The 17,863-nt window shown below is 41.5% G+C and overlaps 2 protein-coding genes across 2 annotated transcripts; one reads left to right on the plus strand and one right to left on the minus strand.

Annotated features, from left to right (window-relative positions):
• Nucleotides 1-1,332: 1,332 nt before the first annotated feature.
• On the minus strand, nucleotides 1,333-8,167 carry ngdn (neuroguidin, EIF4E binding protein). The gene is made up of 11 exons (XM_029661158.2): nucleotides 8,092-8,167; nucleotides 7,736-7,795; nucleotides 6,965-7,036; nucleotides 6,727-6,864; nucleotides 6,441-6,525; nucleotides 6,262-6,314; nucleotides 5,639-5,759; nucleotides 5,292-5,466; nucleotides 4,995-5,145; nucleotides 4,686-4,752; nucleotides 1,333-1,495 (listed from the first exon to the last, which is right to left on the minus strand). The coding sequence occupies exons 1-11, from the start codon at nucleotides 8,131-8,133 to the stop codon at nucleotides 1,482-1,484; spliced, it is 978 nt and encodes a 325-aa protein (XP_029517018.1). The 5' UTR covers nucleotides 8,134-8,167; the 3' UTR covers nucleotides 1,333-1,481.
• A 3,610-nt stretch (nucleotides 8,168-11,777) lies between these two features.
• cebp1 (CCAAT/enhancer binding protein (C/EBP) 1) lies at nucleotides 11,778-13,399 on the plus strand. The gene is made up of 3 exons (XM_029662699.2): nucleotides 11,778-11,884; nucleotides 12,136-12,453; nucleotides 12,622-13,399. The coding sequence occupies exons 2-3, from the start codon at nucleotides 12,136-12,138 to the stop codon at nucleotides 12,937-12,939; spliced, it is 636 nt and encodes a 211-aa protein (XP_029518559.1). The 5' UTR covers nucleotides 11,778-11,884; the 3' UTR covers nucleotides 12,940-13,399.
• The last annotated feature ends 4,464 nt before the right edge of the window (nucleotides 13,400-17,863 follow it).

Below are 17,863 nucleotides of genomic sequence, written 5' to 3' on the forward strand. Positions count from 1 at the left end.
TAGGCTGAAATCTTCACTTTGACATTACAATTACAGTTCTTTTGAGAAAGTAAAGTTGGCCTGCTGCTGTTTTTTTAAATCGCTAGTTTCTACTTTTATGCTTGATTTTGGCAAAAAGAGTAAAAGCTTCTGCCTGAAAGGCAGGACTATGCTTCGTGAACATGGATAGGACAGACAAGAAACAGTGACCTTGATCTGTTCCAGCGCCCTTATTAAGATGCAGGTGCCTAACACCCTCACCGAGTTAGAATGACTATTCTAACAATTTACACATTTTACTTCAAGGCAAATTGCATTTTTGTATTTGTGGAGCATACCATGTACGTGTTATATGTAAAATAAACCTTACTTAAGCAGTGAATGAGGTTTTATTAGCTTAGGAAGAAACAATCAAATACTTGGAAGTAAAGATGCCATAAAATTCAAAATTTCTCCTGATTGTAAATGACCTATCTCTGAAAGTGGAACTTATATGCATGTATTGGAGTTGTAGAGATGACCCAATTTTGGCAATCTATACATACTGCTGCACAGAAAATATTTTGATGTAGTTTATGAGCCCGTGTCTCGATCGTCTTAATGAAAATGTGAGAGAAAGTGTTTGATTATCACATACTATGGCAAAAAATGTATTCTCTTACTGTGGGCTTTAACTCCTCTCCTACATTTAAAATGTGGATTGACTTTCTTCCTCGTGAAAAGCTCACCTATGACCTCTAACAGAAAGCCCAGGTTCGATGGTCTCCACTACATTTCAAACTGGACAGAGTGAACGGGGTGACTAAGGAAGTGTCTGTATACATGTAAGGTGCTGTGAAACTAATTTGCTAGTTGTCTCTGCTAAAACTGGAAATATTTTATGCAATTACTGATAGTGCTGCTTCTGCAAAAAAATTAACTTTTGTATTTTGTCTGCCACAGTGACCGTGGATTGTGTTGTTTTTTTTTACTGTTTTTTTTTTTTCAATTTAAAATTATCTATCCAATAGCCTCTTATGTTACAAAATATGGGCAGTAGACGATGAGTTAATGTAATTCAACAATACACTTGAATTTGAGCAAGAGTGAATTCAGTTTGGATAAATGTTTAACCATATTCTATTAGACCATGTTTGATTGTCCTTAAATTGCAGTTTTAAATAAAAATCCCTTGTCCAGAAAGTGTGGTTTAACCAGTCACCATTGATGCCCAATAAGGAAAACATATCTGCCCCGTGAATTCGAAATGGGGGGAAATTTGCATATTCAAATGTTTTGGAGCGTCATCTTGAAATGCACACAGGACTGACTGTCAAACAAGGACTAATGATAATATCAAAGAAAGAAAACACATTGGGTGAAATTCTCCTTTATAATACACATGGTTTAAGCACCTACAATCACAAAACAATCCTGAAAAGTTTTTCAAAGTGAATTGTCCCATTTAGCCTAAATCACCATTCTTCATCCTGCTTTGTGGTTTTAGGATTCCATTTGTGATCCTATCTTCTGAAAGCTGCAGGCAAAGAACAATGTTGATTAACTAACGATGCATAATCACTGCACTCCAAGTCATTGTAAAATGGTCTAACATTGAGAATCAATTGAATACAAAATTGAACATAAAATAAAATCACTGATGGCCTGACAATGAGTACTGTTAAATGCAATGCACACAATTTGATTGTCAGATTAGTAGTAGTTCAATTAACGTTTACATGCTTTGCAAGAAAAACGATTTCCCTAATAATCCTGTTTACATGGACACGTCCGAAATCAGGCTACTGATCATCAAGGATATCAACCACCCGAGCCATGGCCTGTACGCCCCCATATCATCCAGAGGGTGAGGTCAGTACAGGTGCAGCAAAGCTGTGACCGAGAGACTGAAAAACAGCCATCACTAGCCGGCCTCCACCCAGTACCCTGCCCTGAACATAGTCACTGTCACAAGCCGGCTACCACCTGGTTACCCAACTCTACACCTTCGAGACTGCTGCCCTTTATACATAGACATGGAACACTGGCCACTTTAATAGTGTTTACATGCTGTTTTACTCATTTCATATGTATATACTGTATACTAGTCCATGCCACTGACATTGCTTGTCCTAATATTTATATATTTATTAATTGCATTCTTTTACTTTTAGATTGTTGTGAATTTTTAGATACTACTGCGCTGATGGAGCTAGGAACACAAGCATTTCACTACTGCGCTGATGGAGCTAGGAACACAAGCATTTCACTACTGCGCTGTTGGAGCTAGGAACACAAGCATTTCACTACTGCGCTGTTGGAGCTAGGAACACAAGCATTTCACTACTGCGCTGTTGGAGCTAGGAACACAAGCATTTCACTACTGCGCTGTTGGAGCTAGGAACACAAGCATTTCACTACTGCGCTGATGGAGCTAGGAACGCAAGCATTTCACTACTGCGCTGATGGAGCTAGGAACACAAGCATTTCACTACTGCGCTGTTGGAGCTAGGAACACAAGCATTTCACTACTGCGCTGTTGGGAGCTAGGAACACAAGCATTTCACTACTGCGCTGTTGGAGCTAGGAACACAAGCATTTCACTACTGCACCGTTGGGAGCTAGGAACACAAGCATTTCACTACTGCGCTGATGGAGCTAGGAACACAAGCATTTCACTACTGCGCCGTTGGGAGCTAGGAACACAAGCATTTCACTACTGCGCTGTTGGAGCTAGGAACACAAGCATTTCACTACTGCACCGTTGGGAGCTAGGAACGCAAGCATTTCACTACTGCGCTGATGGAGCTAGGAACGCAAGCATTTCACTACTGCGCTGTTGGGAGCTAGGAACGCAAGCATTTCACTACTGCGCTGTTGGAGCTAGGAACACAAGCATTTCACTACTGCGCTGTTGGGAGCTAGGAACACAAGCATTTCACTACTGCGCTGTTGGAGCTAGGAACACAAGCATTTCACTACTGCGCCGTTGGGAGCTAGGAACACAAGCATTTCACTACTGCGCTGATGGAGCTAGGAACACAAGCATTTCACTACTGCGCTGTTGGGAGCTAGGAACACAAGCATTTCACTACTGCGCTGTTGGGAGCTAGCATTTCACTACTGCGCTGATGGAGCTAGGAACACAAGCATTTCACTACTGCGCTGATGGAGCTAGGAACGCAAGCATTTCACTACTGCGCTGTTGGGAGCTAGGAACACAAGCATTTCACTACTGCGCTGTTGGAGCTAGGAACACAAGCATTTCACTACTGCGCTGTTGGGAGCTAGGAACACAAGCATTTCACTACTGCGCTGATGGAGCTAGGAACACAAGCATTTCACTACTGCGCTGTTGGAGCTAGGAACACAAGCATTTCACTACTGCGCTGTTGGAGCTAGGAACACAAGCATTTCACTACTGCGCTGTTGGAGCTAGGAACACAAGCATTTCACTACTGCGCTGTTGGAGCTAGGAACACAAGCATTTCACTACTGCGCTGTTGGAGCTACACAAGCATTTCACTACTGCGCTGATGGAGCTAGGAACACAAGCATTTCACTACTGCGCTGTTGGAGCTAGGAACACAAGCATTTCACTACTGCGCTGTTGGAGCTAGGAACACAAGCATTTCACTACTGCGCTGTTGGAGCTAGGAACACAAGCATTTCACTACTGCGCTGTTGGAGCTAGGAACACAAGCATTTCACTACTGCGCTGTTGGAGCTAGGAACACAAGCATTTCACTACTGCGCTGTTGGAGCTAGGAACACAAGCATTTCACTACTGCGCTGTTGGAGCTAGGAACACAAGCATTTCACTACTGCGCTGTTTAGGAGCTAGGAACACAAGCATTTCACTACTGGTTGGAGCTAGGAACACAAGCATTTCACTACTGCGCTGTTGGAGCTAGGAACACAAGCATTTCACTACTGCGCTGTTGGAGCTAGGAACACAAGCATTTCACTACTGCGCTGTTGGAGCTAGGAACACAAGCATTTCACTACTGCGCTGATGGAGCTAGGAACACAAGCATTTAACTACTGCGCTGTTGGAGCTAGGAACACAAGCATTTCACTACTGCGCTGATGGAGCTAGGAACACAAGCATTTCACTACTGCGCTGTTGGAGCTAGGAACACAAGCATTTCACTACTGCGCTGATGGAGCTAGGAACACAAGCATTTCACTACTGCGCTGTTGGAGCTAGGAACACAAGCATTTCACTACACCGGCAATATCTGCTAAATATGTGTATGCAACTAATAAAACATGTTTTAATTTGAATTTGACGGCACTCTGATAAATGCATAAAATAACCAACAAAAATAAACGTTCTACCACAGCGTCCATGTTATTTTTGGGAAGCATATTTGAATCGGAGTTCAGACATATAACATTTGTATGTGAAAACTACTTCAAAAACACATGCATTCAATTGTTCCAAACACTTCACTCGCACTAAAGAGGGAAGCTCGCTCAGCACATGCGCAGATCAAATACACCGCTGGACCGCCGATTAAGGTGTTTATGTGTCTTAATAATTCGAAAGATTGTTTTAATCGGTGTATGCTTACTTCATTTTTGACCGTACGCATATTAAGATAAGCAGAGTAAGGTGTTTACATGACTATTGCATAATCTGCCTACTGCCATAATCAGATTAATATCAAATTAATACTGTGCATGTAAACATATTCAATGATGTCAACAAAACTCAGGCTCACCTTTTCTTTTAGTTTTCTTCTTCATTAGTTTCTTCTTCTTCTTCTTGGGCCCCGGGTTATCTGTGTCCTGGAGGGAGGGACAGAGAATGTTTATATCAACACTCCACAGCAGTGGAGAATAAATCTGAAGTGTGCCCATTATTCCTGGGACCACCTGTATGTAAAATATTATGCAAGCATGACTAAGTCGCTTTGGATAAAAGCAGCTGCGAAATGGCATATATATCTTATATGATCAATCACCGCATGTCAGCAAGGAGTGTGACCTGTAGAAGACTGGTGTGTGTCACGTAAATGTGTCCAACTCACCTGTCCCTCTCCGCCCGTCAGGGCCGTGATGTCACTGAACCGTGTGATGCCACTCAGCTGACCAGACATTCCCAGCATTCCTCTCTTCTTAGCACTTCTCTCATTTCGGGGCACTTGCAGACGCACCATCATCGACTCCTCAAAGTTTTTCCTAAAGGAAGAAAATAAATACATGAAAGGACTCCCTCCAGATGAGAGGGTTCAAACTACTGTAGTACTAGACAGTTAAATGAGTCACAAATCAATCATCTAATTGATGATTGTGTGATCAATGTGTCTGATGATGACAGCACGGACCTGTGCAGCTGCTCTCGGCTCTGTCTATCTGTCTGGAAATCCCTGTGCTCGCGGATCTCCTCGGGAGCGTCGCTGTACTGCTGCCGGAGTTCCTGGATCACAGAGCTGCGGAGGGCGGCACGCCTCTGCTTGTCCGCCAGCTCCTTCTTTTTGTCTGCATCGGTCAGGTCTCCCTCTGTTGATCAAGTAAAGAGGTCTTATATACATTTACATCACAGCCATGGTTTTGTAAAATCATCCATCACAGAAATAAGACAGCTTTGGGTGCATTTTTAATGGGGGGGGAGGGGGGTGTACATACGATTCAACAGAGGAAGATTTAAAAAACAACTTATATTTGACATTACCATAGTGCATTGGGGCAATCTTGGGGGGAACATATTTCTTGCCACTAGATGGCACTTTTTTCTCAGCGCCTTCAGCCTTCTCTCCACCATCTTCATCCCCCGAGTCTTCTGATTCACTTAGCTATGGAATTAAAAAAACATTTTTTAAAGACATTCATAAGCTGTTGTGCAAACCAGATTTCATTCTGTGATAGGGAACAAAGAACACAATGAATAATAATAATATAATTAAGCAATAAGGCCCGAGGGGATGTGGTATATGGCCAACATACGGTGGCTAAGGGCTGCTCTTATGCACAATGCAGAGTGCCTGGATACAGCACTTAGCAGTGGTATATTGGCCATATACCACAAACCCCCAAGGTGCCTTAATGCTATTATGAACTGGTTACCAACGTAATTAGAACAGTAACAATACATCTTTTGTCAAACCTGTGGTATATGGTCTGATATACCACGCACGGCTGTCAGCCAATCAGCATTCAGGGCTCGAACCACCTAGTTTATTATGTCTGATATACCACGACTTTCAGCCAATCAGCATCCAGGAGTCAAACTACCCGGTTTATAATTGTATTCATCTAACATAGACTGAGGGATGCCAAGAGATGAGAAGTGCTTACTTTGCTAACAAGGTTATCCGGATTGGGACGGAACTGCAAGGGGTCATTTTCCCCTACAAAATATAAAATAAACAATTTACAATACAATCAAGGAATGTATATCACATGCATTCTGATTAGTACATACATTTTTCATAACAATTAAAGACTTGCTTCCTTTCCTCAATATCACATCTCACCTAAGCTCCCAGTCACTGCTGTGCGCACCAATTTATCAATCTGATATCTCAGTTTCTGGTCCAGAGGGCGCATCTTCTCTAAAACCTAGTAGAGAAACACAATAGTTAGAATATAGCAACAGAGGTCCAAGATGGCATTCATGAGCCCAAACAAGACCAAGAAGACTATGCAAAAAGTCAACAGTAATTTGAATTTGGGATGATGAAAATGGGAGAGGTTGCACATGCACAGCCCCACACACTGAGTGGTACAACATGTAGTGACCAGCAATGAAGGGCATCTTACTGTTCTGACAGTGACCAGTCTGTGAAGGGCGCCACTGTCTTTCACACTACCACCCTCTGATTTAAGACTGATCAGGTGAGTGACATCTTGCAGGTAAAACAGCAGCAGCTGATATCTAAGGTCAAGGAAAGACAAACCCTACAAGAGAGTGGGAAATGTACATTTGCATAAAGCATTTGAGCGAGACAATGCTTCCTGTTTATGTGACCATATGAGTGAATCCTATTATAGTACTTACCTTGGATGTTTGGAATTTTCCACCTTGGACCCTCTTTAACAAATCTCGAACCTGCCCTGTAACTGATGCCACCTAGGATTGAATGTGTACAGACAGACCTTAAACACCTGAGTGACTGGTAATAGATCTCAGTAACTAGTAATAGATATGACTGATAAACAACACTACCGTAGCTATGTCACATCATTAGCAAGGAAGCTACAGAAGACAAACAGCCGGCTGAATTCTAACTACAGACCATACACCAGATAATGTGATATAAGCAAAGATTTTTGGTATCAATTACTGGACGTTACAGGTTTGCCTATACAAAACGTTGTCATAGATTTTTCAACTGAATCTTCTAAAATGTATGTGCCCAGTTGCAGGTGGTTCTAAAATAAATACAAATGTTTGCTCCATGAAGTGTACGCAGACATCTTGTCAATAAATCTCTCATTGATCAAGACAGGGGAGTGTCATCATGACATGAAGCACTTTGGGGTGGACCCACCTGCCTCAATCAATGAGAGAAGATTTGAAATAGACAAGATGGCGGTGTACACATTGTTGGATTATTTCTTGAAGCGAAATTTTCATTTTAATAATGGAGCCTTTTCGAAATGTAAAAGAAACACCTGCAACTGGTCACAGACAATTTAGACGTTTAGTATAGGTCGTTTGGCATAGGCAACCCTGTAACGTTAACGCTCAGTAATGGATGCCACAAATCTTTGGTTATATCTCATTATCTGGTGTCAAATCTGTAGCTAGCTGTATTCTGAACCTAACCTGTTCAGTAAGACTGTTCAACAGCCGCACAGCATTGGGGCCATCACTGTCAATCAAATCCTGAAAGAAAATAGCAAATCAAAATATTACAATAAGTACTGCTTTCGAAGTTGGTAAGCCCAGGCAAACACTGTCCCATAGTTAACTAGTACAGCTAACGTTAGCTAGCTACAGGATTTAGCTAACGTTACTAGCTAAGCTAATTTGTTAGCTATGGCGCGCCCTGTGTGAAGTGGCTGGATAATTGCGGTGTGTTCAATCATGAGATATGGCAGCAATAAGGGTAATACTCTTGAAACGTTTAAAGAGAGATCCAAAATCTTGACATAAAACGAAAAACATAAAGCTCAACTCACGTTTTCGCTATAGGAAGCCGCCATTTTGATTGAAAGTTGCATGTACGGAAATCGCTAAGGGACAGTGGAATCGCAAGAAAGAGTTTCGTAATTCGTATCACGCTGACTACATATCCAAATAATTATGGAAAATGCACTTATGCAAAATGCCCATGGTGAATAAAACTTAAACAACTTACACAACATAATAACCTCATATTTTGGGTTATGGACGTGTGCTGCCCCATGTACAGTGCCTTCGGGAAGTATTCAGACCCCTTGACTTTTTCCACATTTTGTTACATTACAGCCTTATTCTAAAATTGATTAAATTGTTTTTACCCCTCATCACTCTACACACGTTAAACCATAATGACAAAGCAAAAACAGATTTTACATTTTTTTGTGCTAATTTATTAAAAATTAAAAATGATATCACATTTACATAGATATTCAGACCTTTTACTCTGTACTTTGTTGAAGCACCTTTGACAGCAATTACAGCATCAAGTCTCGGGGTAAAAACCTATTTCCGCTTTGTCATTATGGGGTATCTTGTGTGGATTGCTGAGGATTGTTAGTTATTAAATAAGTTTAGAATAAGGCTGTAACGTAACAAAATTTGGGAAAAATCAAGGGGTCTGAATATTTGAAGGCACTGTATATAGTCATTGAACACTGGTCACTTTAACAAGGTTTACATACTGTTTTACCCACTTTATATTTATATACTGTATTGTAGTCATGGCTCAATCTATACAACTATATCTAGACTCTGATATTGCTCTTCTGATATTTCAAATATTTGTAAACTTTTTGGATCATGTGTGTATTGTTACTGTGTTGCTAGATATTGCTGCACTATTGGAGCTAGAAACATAAGCATTTCGTATATCCACACAAATACAGTATGCATAAAGTATGCATACCCCTTGACTTATGACACATTTTGTTGTGTTACAGCCTGAATTTAAAAAACATTCTCACCCATCTACACACAATACCCCATAATGACAAAGGGAAAACATGTTTTTAGAAATGGTTGCAATTTTGTACACTGGTGTAGTATAAGACCGATGATGTTGTAGGCGATGTACTTCTATAGATAAGACAGTTGAGATGTATTAAGTTCATGCGGCATTTATAGGTTATATTCTTAAATAATTAATGGTTATATATTATTGACCATAGAACAGCATTACATTTTTTTCTGATTGCTGAGACACTATCTTTGAAACTATTGGCTATTTTTGCAAAACTCTACACACTAACCACAAAACTTTGCACCAAACCAGTAAAATATTATACATCTCTTGCAAAGCAACCAATTCTTGCAAAACTCTTCAAACTCTTTAAAAAAAATTGTGTTTTTGCCTCAATACAGTACACACAAACTATCATTTGAATAAGCACACGAAGCACCAACCCAGTAAAACATTATACATCTCTTGCAAAGCAACCAATTCTTGCAAAACTCTTCAAACTCTTTTTAAAAAATTGTGTTTTTGCCTCAATACAGTACACACAAACTATCATTTGAATAAGCACACGAAGCACCAACTACGCACTGACAGTATAAATGAAAAGCACTTGTGGCTTTTGCTTGTTCTGTGTGCAGGGCATAGCAGTTTGCTATCAAGTTGTGTCATACATGTAGTAAACACACATACACACAGGTATCCAAATGTGTAAAGTATGGATGTGTATTCCCGAATATAACACACTATCAATACAAATAAGGGGGAAAAGTGTTTTTGTTTTTCCTCAAAATGTTCCAACACTCCTCAAAGAACAAAAGCGCAGTAGAAGAAAACAAAAACATTTGTGCTAGAAAAAAATTAGGCTCCATCTCGCATTCTTTGTGGGTCTGGCCATAAAACTTCATCCACATCACATGCGATGTTGTCTTGAGCTAGGCAGCGTGGAAAGTACCGCCTGGAGTGCCGTACCCAGGCCTGGCATGAACCCTGATCGATGTCTCCACAAGCCTCATCCATTGCCTGTAGAAGAGGATGCGTTGGTGGGGCTGGCGATCATACACGTTCCGACGCCATGCAGAGAATCATTATTCAATAGGATTCAAGAACGGAGAGTTTGGGGGGAGATTGAGCGCAGTGAAAAGTGGGTGACTTGTGAACCAATTGCGTACCACAGCAGCCCGGTGGAAACTAACATTGTCCCAGATGATAATGTACCTGGGCTGCTCTGGTCCCTGGTCATTAGGAATTCGTCTGTTGTGGAGGGTTTCCAGAAATGTGATAATGGGTGCAGTGTTGTATGGGCCTAGGATTGCATGATGGTGAAGGACGCGGTTTTGACTAATACCCGCACACGTTGTTATGTTGTCACCACGTTGTCCCGAGACGCTGATGATGGCACGTGCCCGATTATATTTTTGTCGTGGCCCCTTGTTTTTGCAAGGTTGAAACCTGCCTCGTCCACATATATTAGCTCATGATGCACTGCATCTGCTTCTAGTTCCATGACTCTCTCAAAGAGACAAGACAAAACAATGTAGCACAGTGCGAAAAGACAGGGATCAGTCAATATGATGTAGCACCATACACTTCCAGATCCAGTACCAATGATAGGATTGTAATAGCTTACCTGCACATATTCATATCTCAGCTGTTTTACACGGTCTGAGTTTCTTTTGAAAGGGCCTCTGTAAAGCTGCTTCATCCTAATTCTTTTGTGTTTCAGTAGAGGAGACAGTGCAGAGAGACTCACTCTGTTGACGTTTTGGAATATGGTGTTATATCATTTTGAAATATCCGGATGATACCTGCAACAGTATAGCGGCTCAGATTTGGTTGAACCTGTTGCCCAGCCTCCCTCATGCTCATCCCATGGTTGACAACATGGTCAACCACAGTCGCTCTGATTTCATCAGTTATTGTGTTCCTGACTCCCCTTCATCTTCCTCTTCCCTGTCCTCTCCTTCTCCCCGTCCTACTTCACCTCTTCCTTCCCCTCCTCTTACTTCTTCACCTCCTCGTCCTCCTCTAGTTCTCACCCATTGCCCTTGAACAGGCAGTTAACCCACTGTTCCTAGGCCGTCATTGAAAATAAAAATTTGTTCTTATTAACTGACTTGCCTAGTTAAATAAAGGTCAATAAAAATAAAATCTTACTCTCTGTCCAATATTGGCCTCCATTGTTGTCCAAACCAAATGTTTACCTGTGGCCTATTTATAGTGCTCAAGCTCCGATTTGTAAGTGAACTCATTATCTAAAAGTGTTTTCACATCTGTCAATGTGGAAAAGCAATTGTTGAAATAGTGTATCAATATAGAGACCAATGTTTACGATTTTGCTAGAAGTGTGTTTTTAAATTGCAATATGAGTGTACAGCAGAGAACATCCATTCAATTTGGCACACTTGGTAAATGCATTGGCTACAAGTGTTAATGGTTTCAGAGATAGTACTTCAAGAATCACTGTTAGTGTTTAAGCATTCAGAAAAAACTGTAAACAAATATCCCAGAATGTTTCTTTAAAGATGCCAATGTACAGCCACATATACATTTTTTAAATGTAAAAAACCCCAATAATGTCAGGATGTGATCCTAAAAAAGGAGAAGTAAATTAAAGGCAAGAAACAAGACGATAAGAAAAAACAAGCCCATGGGTGATGAGAGAGAGAGAGAGAGAGAGAGAGAGAGCGAGAGCGAGAGAGAGGTGGTGTTTAACTTAGAGGAAGTGATGGTGTGATAATCAGATGAGTACCTGTCTTTACAGTGTTTATGAGCAGAACATTGAGGGAGGAACTCACAAAATAGAAAAGGCAGTACGGCGATAAACAAATTCAGAGGTAAGTCAGTCAATATCCTGGTGGGAAATGCTCATAATATATTGAAACGCGTACATAACCGACAGTTATGTACTGTAGGCTACGTGTCGTTTAAAAAGAGAATTTCATCATAGATGGAAATAAATCTTGAGAATGTTGTTATACAATTTAAACCACTACAATAGGCCTATAGTTATCATGTAATTCATTAACAATGGACGTGATAATGAATGTGTGTGAACATTACTATAATGTGTCTGAATCCCTAACAGATGTCTCAGTGTTCTGTCATTCAAGAGTATAGCCCTCCAGTTTCTGCCACATTCACAACCTTCGGTCAGACTCCCACCCACGCTTCTACAACCGTGGCCTTGAACCCTGACCCATTGACCCCGGCACCCTTTACCAATGATATGACTCAGATGGACGGGATTCCATACAGCCAGTCGATGGGGGCTCAGGGATTGGTCAGGACGGGCAGTAACAGAATGACAGAGCAGATGATGGGATTGTCATACCTGTCCTACGCACCTTGTCACAACACACCTTCCACAGAGAATGTCGGCCAACAGAGTCACATACTGCAACAGGTATATGGATACGCCGCTTGGGTTCTGTGTTCATGAGAATGCATAATGTTGCAGTTAACATGAAGTTCAATGTTACGTTTTTTTCTTTTTGCATCCATTTAGTCTTTTTTAATTTCAAAGTTATCTCTTCCTTCCAAACCCTCTACATCCCTCCTCCCTGTCCTACAGGACTTTTCTCCCTTCCTCCTCCCCCTTCCTCCCGGCCCCCTGCGAAGCCCCCTGCAGAAGAGGGGCCTGACCAAGGACACCATGGAGTATCGACTGCGGCGGGAGAGGAACAATATTGCCGTGAGGAAGAGCCGAGACAAGGCCAGGCGGCGCATACAGCTCACCCACCAAAGGGCTCTGCAGCTGCATGAGGAGAACCACCGGCTGCAGATTCTCATAGGGCAACTCACACATGAATTGGACACTCTCAAACACATCTTGTCACAGCGTCACCTACAGCCCAGGGGTGAGAATGCAGCCAGGGAAGAGGGCTGTTGAGTGTGTTGGGAATGTTGTAGAGAATGACAGCAACTATGTGTGGTTCTGTATGAAAATATGCTCTTTTGTTACATTGGTGGAAATTGTACATTGTTATAAAACAGTCACGTAAGTGCTTTCATCTGGGAGTATCCCAAATGTTGATATAATGCAGGGTTAGTGCCTAAGTCAACAAAGGCTGTGAGTCAAAGAACACAAAGTTCCAAGTACTTTAAAAGCCTTTTGTCTTTGGTTAGATGACACAGATTTCAGCACACTTTCTACCTCCTCTACCTTTTCTCTGAAATTACATGGCAAGAATGATTACCCAATCTGATTACCCAATAACTTTTATGGTTTCAAAAAGATTCATTGAATTAAGCACCACTAAGAATAAGGCAGTTGTCAAGAAATGTTAGATATCAGGCAAAAGTTATGTCATTGTGCAATTCAAACATTTTTTAATAAAAAATATTTTATAGCTCTTTCTCAACTGTCTATGTTAGCTGACTTACAGTAAAAATCAAGGTCCAAAAAGGGACCAAAATAGTATTTTGGGAACAACACTAAACATTTGTGACCACTACTGCTTTAAAAGAAAATTAGTAAATGAATCCAGGCATATGCCATTTCTCATTTTAGCTGACAATATAACATAACACACCTCAATATAATAATAATTCCACTTTAGCCCAATCTCCTCCATGTGATTGTATTGCATCTAAAATGGCTATAGTAATGGCTATGCCTAAACCCAGTTATCCAGTGAAGTATTTTATGTAAGGGCACATATAGAGATGCCCCCCCTTCACTCTGTTCACAAAGGCCGTTAAAAACAAACACAATGACATGGTCGTTTTATGGGTAGAAAGCTGGGCCAGCCTTTGTGGGACGGGTAATATTTCAACACAGCACAGGACAGAAAACCAAAAAAGATAGCATCAGCACACAGGAGTGAGCCTTCCTGTGGCAGCGATTGCAGTCAAGGGACAGATAGATAGGAAAACATTTTTGGGGGCCACACATCTTTGATAAAGTACCATGATATGTGCTCACAGTCTTTCTTTTTTCTTTACCTCTAGGAAATGTTATGTTTGTTAAACAGGGAGTAAGACAATGCATAGTTAGCTGTATACTGATGCTGGTGCATGCAATGGCTATGAGAGTGCATGTGTGTGTTGAAATTACCCTCAATGTCTCTGTGGGGCAATCTGTGGTCCCAGGACTGCTGCAATGTCTCCACAGAATGAGGAAAGACAGTATTTCACCTCATCCCAAGTTACTCAACAGCAAGCATGTTAGAAAAAGATATATAAACCCACAACTAGAAAATAAATGGAGGGGGTATTTTGCAACAGGAAATTAACAGACGATTTTCAAACACTTATTGTCATATTGAACATCATAGACAAAGCTTAAAGGGGCAATCTGGGTTTGGCACATCCATTTCTTGACTTTTAAATGAATGAAATAGCCATTGATTATTGAATAATTTCACGTATAATCGCCACATGAACTAAGTTAAACTGTCGTACCCCATCAAGCAGTTTTCTGATTGATTGTTTTCTGATTGAACCCCGCCATAACCCTGTTTTAATACCGTTTGTCATTGTCGTTTTAAACCAGGATTTTTATCACACGGTTGGCCAGTCATTGCATCCATAGCTCTGTCTGAATTTGAGAGTGGTTACATTTCTCCAGACCCATTCATCAGCTGTTTACCAAAGCAAGTACCTGCTTGTTTTTTTTCTTTGAATCACTGATTTCCCCTTTAACATTCAAAAAGCCTATTATTTCAAGTATGTTACAAAGTTATTCAGACCCATGAGTTGTCAACAAAAAGCAGGTGCTATTTGCATGTAAAATTGTCACGAGGTGCATCGCTCCATTACATTTGTATTGGTGTCCCAGCACTCTTTGCTGTAAAATGCACATCTTAGTGTGGCTTTAAAAAACAGAAAAAAACAGAGGTTTAAAAAACAGAGGTTTTAAAATGGTTGATTAGTGGCTCACAAATTAATTTGCCGTATTTCTATATATTGCAGCAACCTTAGTAGGCCTACAATACCTAGCAACTACGTCAAGATGTTCAAACCTTTTGGTGTATTGACAGTCTACATTGGTGTCAGAATTGGGATGGCTCCCCAGCACATCCATCAAAAACGACTTGTTAGAAGACACTTGTTAGAATGTAGCGGGGGACATGCTTTCCCGAAGGAACGGGGTAATTAGGCGACATAGTGAACACACCTTGCGACATCTTCAAGAGGTTCAGACCTCTTAAGCCCTGTTTATACCTGGTTCTAACATGCATCCTTTGTCCTGATCTTGTCTATATTCTGATTGTGCCCACATTTTCAGACAGGTGTAGACGATTAAAAGATGCACATCTAATCATATGACTACGGCCCAGTACATCACTGGGGCCGAACTCCCTGCCACCCATGACCTCTATACTATGTCAGAGGAAGGCCCCAAAAATTGTCAAAGACTGTTTTTTAAATCTTTATTTAACCAGGCAAGTCAGTTAAGAACAAATTCTTATTTTCAATGACAGCCTAGGAACAGTGGGTTAACTGCCTGTTCAGGGGCAGAATGACAGATTTGTACCTTGTCAGCTCGGGGATTTGAACTGGCAACCTTTCGGTTACTAGTCCAACGCTCTAACCACTAGGCTACCCTACTGTTCTCTCTGCAAATGCAGGGCAAGTGGCACCGAAGCGCCAAGTCTGTGACTTAAAAGGCACCTGAACAGCTTCTATCCCCAAGCCACAAGACTGCTGAACAGTTAATCAAATGGCTACCCGGACTATTGACATTGACCCCCTTTATTATTTATTTATCTTAATTATTTTGCACTGGCTCTATGCACACTCACTAGACTCTATCCATACTACACTGACACTCCAACACATACACACACACACACACACGCACGCACACGCGCACACACGCACGGACACACACACACACACACACACACACACACACACACACATAAATGTTGATGCCACACACACACTCACACATAGACACACTTTCACTGCTGCTACTCTGTTTGTTATATATCCCGATTGCCAAGTCACTTTTCAGTTGTCCCCAACACACTCACCTTAAATCTTAACACTAAACCATTAACACTTGTAGCCAATGCATTTACCAAGTGTGCCAAACTGAATCCACGTTCTCTGGTTAACACTCAGTTTGTAATTTTATAACACGTTTGCAAAGCTGTAAACACAACTCATTGCTTTACACTCAGTTTGAAATGTAATAACACACTTCTAGCAAAACTGTAGAGAGTAAGAAGGGTGAGAACTAGAGGAGGATGAGGAGGACGAGGAAGACGAGGACAAAGAAGTGAATAAGTAAGAGAACGAGGAGGAGGAGAAGGAAAAGGTGAGGTGAGGTCACGGAGAAGGAGAGGACGGGGAAGAGGAAGCGGAAGGGGAGTCAGGAACACAATAACTGATGAAATCAGAGCGACTGTGGTTGACCATGTTGTCAACCATGGCATGAGGGAGGCTGGACAATGGGTTCACCCAAATCTGAGCCGCTATACTGTTGCAGGTATCATCCGGATACTTCGAAACATGGTCGACTGTTCACCCCAGAGCAGGAGGACCACATTGTAAATATGGTCATTGCAAATAACTGCATCAGACTCAGACAACTGCAGGACCACATAATGACAGATAACACCATATTCCAAAAGGTCAACAGAGTGAGTCTCTCTGCACTGTCTCGTCTACTGAAACACAATGCAATTAGTATGAGGCAGCTGTACAGAGGCCCTTTCAAAAGAAACTCAGACCGTGTAAAACAACTGAGATATGAATATGTGCAGGTAAGCTATACTATCCTATCATTGGTACTGGATCTGGAAGTGTATGGTGCTACATCATATTGACTGATCCCTGTCTTTTCCTACTGTGCTACATTGTTTTGTTTTGTCTCTTTGAGAGAGTCATGGAGCTAGAAGCAGATGCAGTGCATCATGAGCTAATATATGTGGACGAGGCATGTTTCAACCTTGCAAAAACAAGGGACGGTGGCAGAAATATCATCGGACACGTGCCATCATCAACATCCCGGGACAACGTGGTGGCAACATAACAACGTGTGCGGCTATTAGTCAAAACGGCGTCCTTCACCATCATGCAATCCTAGGCCCATACAACACTGCACCCATTATCACATTTATGGACACCCTCCACAACAGACGAATCCCTAATGACCAGGGGCCAGAGCAGCCCAGGTACATTATCATCTGGGACAATGTTAGTTTCCACCAGGCTGCTGTGGTATGCAATTGGTTCACAAGTCACCCACTTTTCATTGCGCTCAAACTCCTCCCATAGTCTTCGTTCTTGAATCCTATTGAATAATGATTCTCTGCATGGTGTTGGAAGATGTATGTTCGCCAGCCCCACCAACACATCCCCTTCTACAGGCAATGGATGAGGCTTGTGGAGACATGGATCAGGGATCATGCCAGGCCTGGGTACGGCACTCCAGGCGATACATTCCACGCTGCCTAGCTCAAGACAACATCGCATGTGATGTGGATGAAGTTTTATGGCCAGACCCACAAAGAATGCGAGATGGAGCCTAATTTGTTTCTGTTCTTTTTTTTCTAGCACAAATGTTTTTGTTTTCTTCTACTGCGCTTTTGTTGTTTGAGGAGTGTTGGAACATTTTGAGGGAAAAAAAACGGTCCCCCTTTATTTGTATTGATAGTGTGTTATATTCGGAATACACATCCATACTTTACACATTTGGATACCTGTGTGTATGTGTGTTTACTACATGTATGACACAACTTGATTGCAAACTGCTATGCCCTGCACACAGAATAAGCAAAAGCCACAAATGTTTTTCATTTATACTATCAGTGTGTAGTTGGTGCTTCGTGTGCTTATTCAAATGATAGTTTGTGTGTACT

The sequence above is a fragment of the Oncorhynchus nerka genome, linkage group LG6, assembly GCF_034236695.1.
Source record: "Oncorhynchus nerka isolate Pitt River linkage group LG6, Oner_Uvic_2.0, whole genome shotgun sequence".
In the NCBI taxonomy this organism is placed as follows: domain Eukaryota; kingdom Metazoa; phylum Chordata; class Actinopteri; order Salmoniformes; family Salmonidae; genus Oncorhynchus; species Oncorhynchus nerka.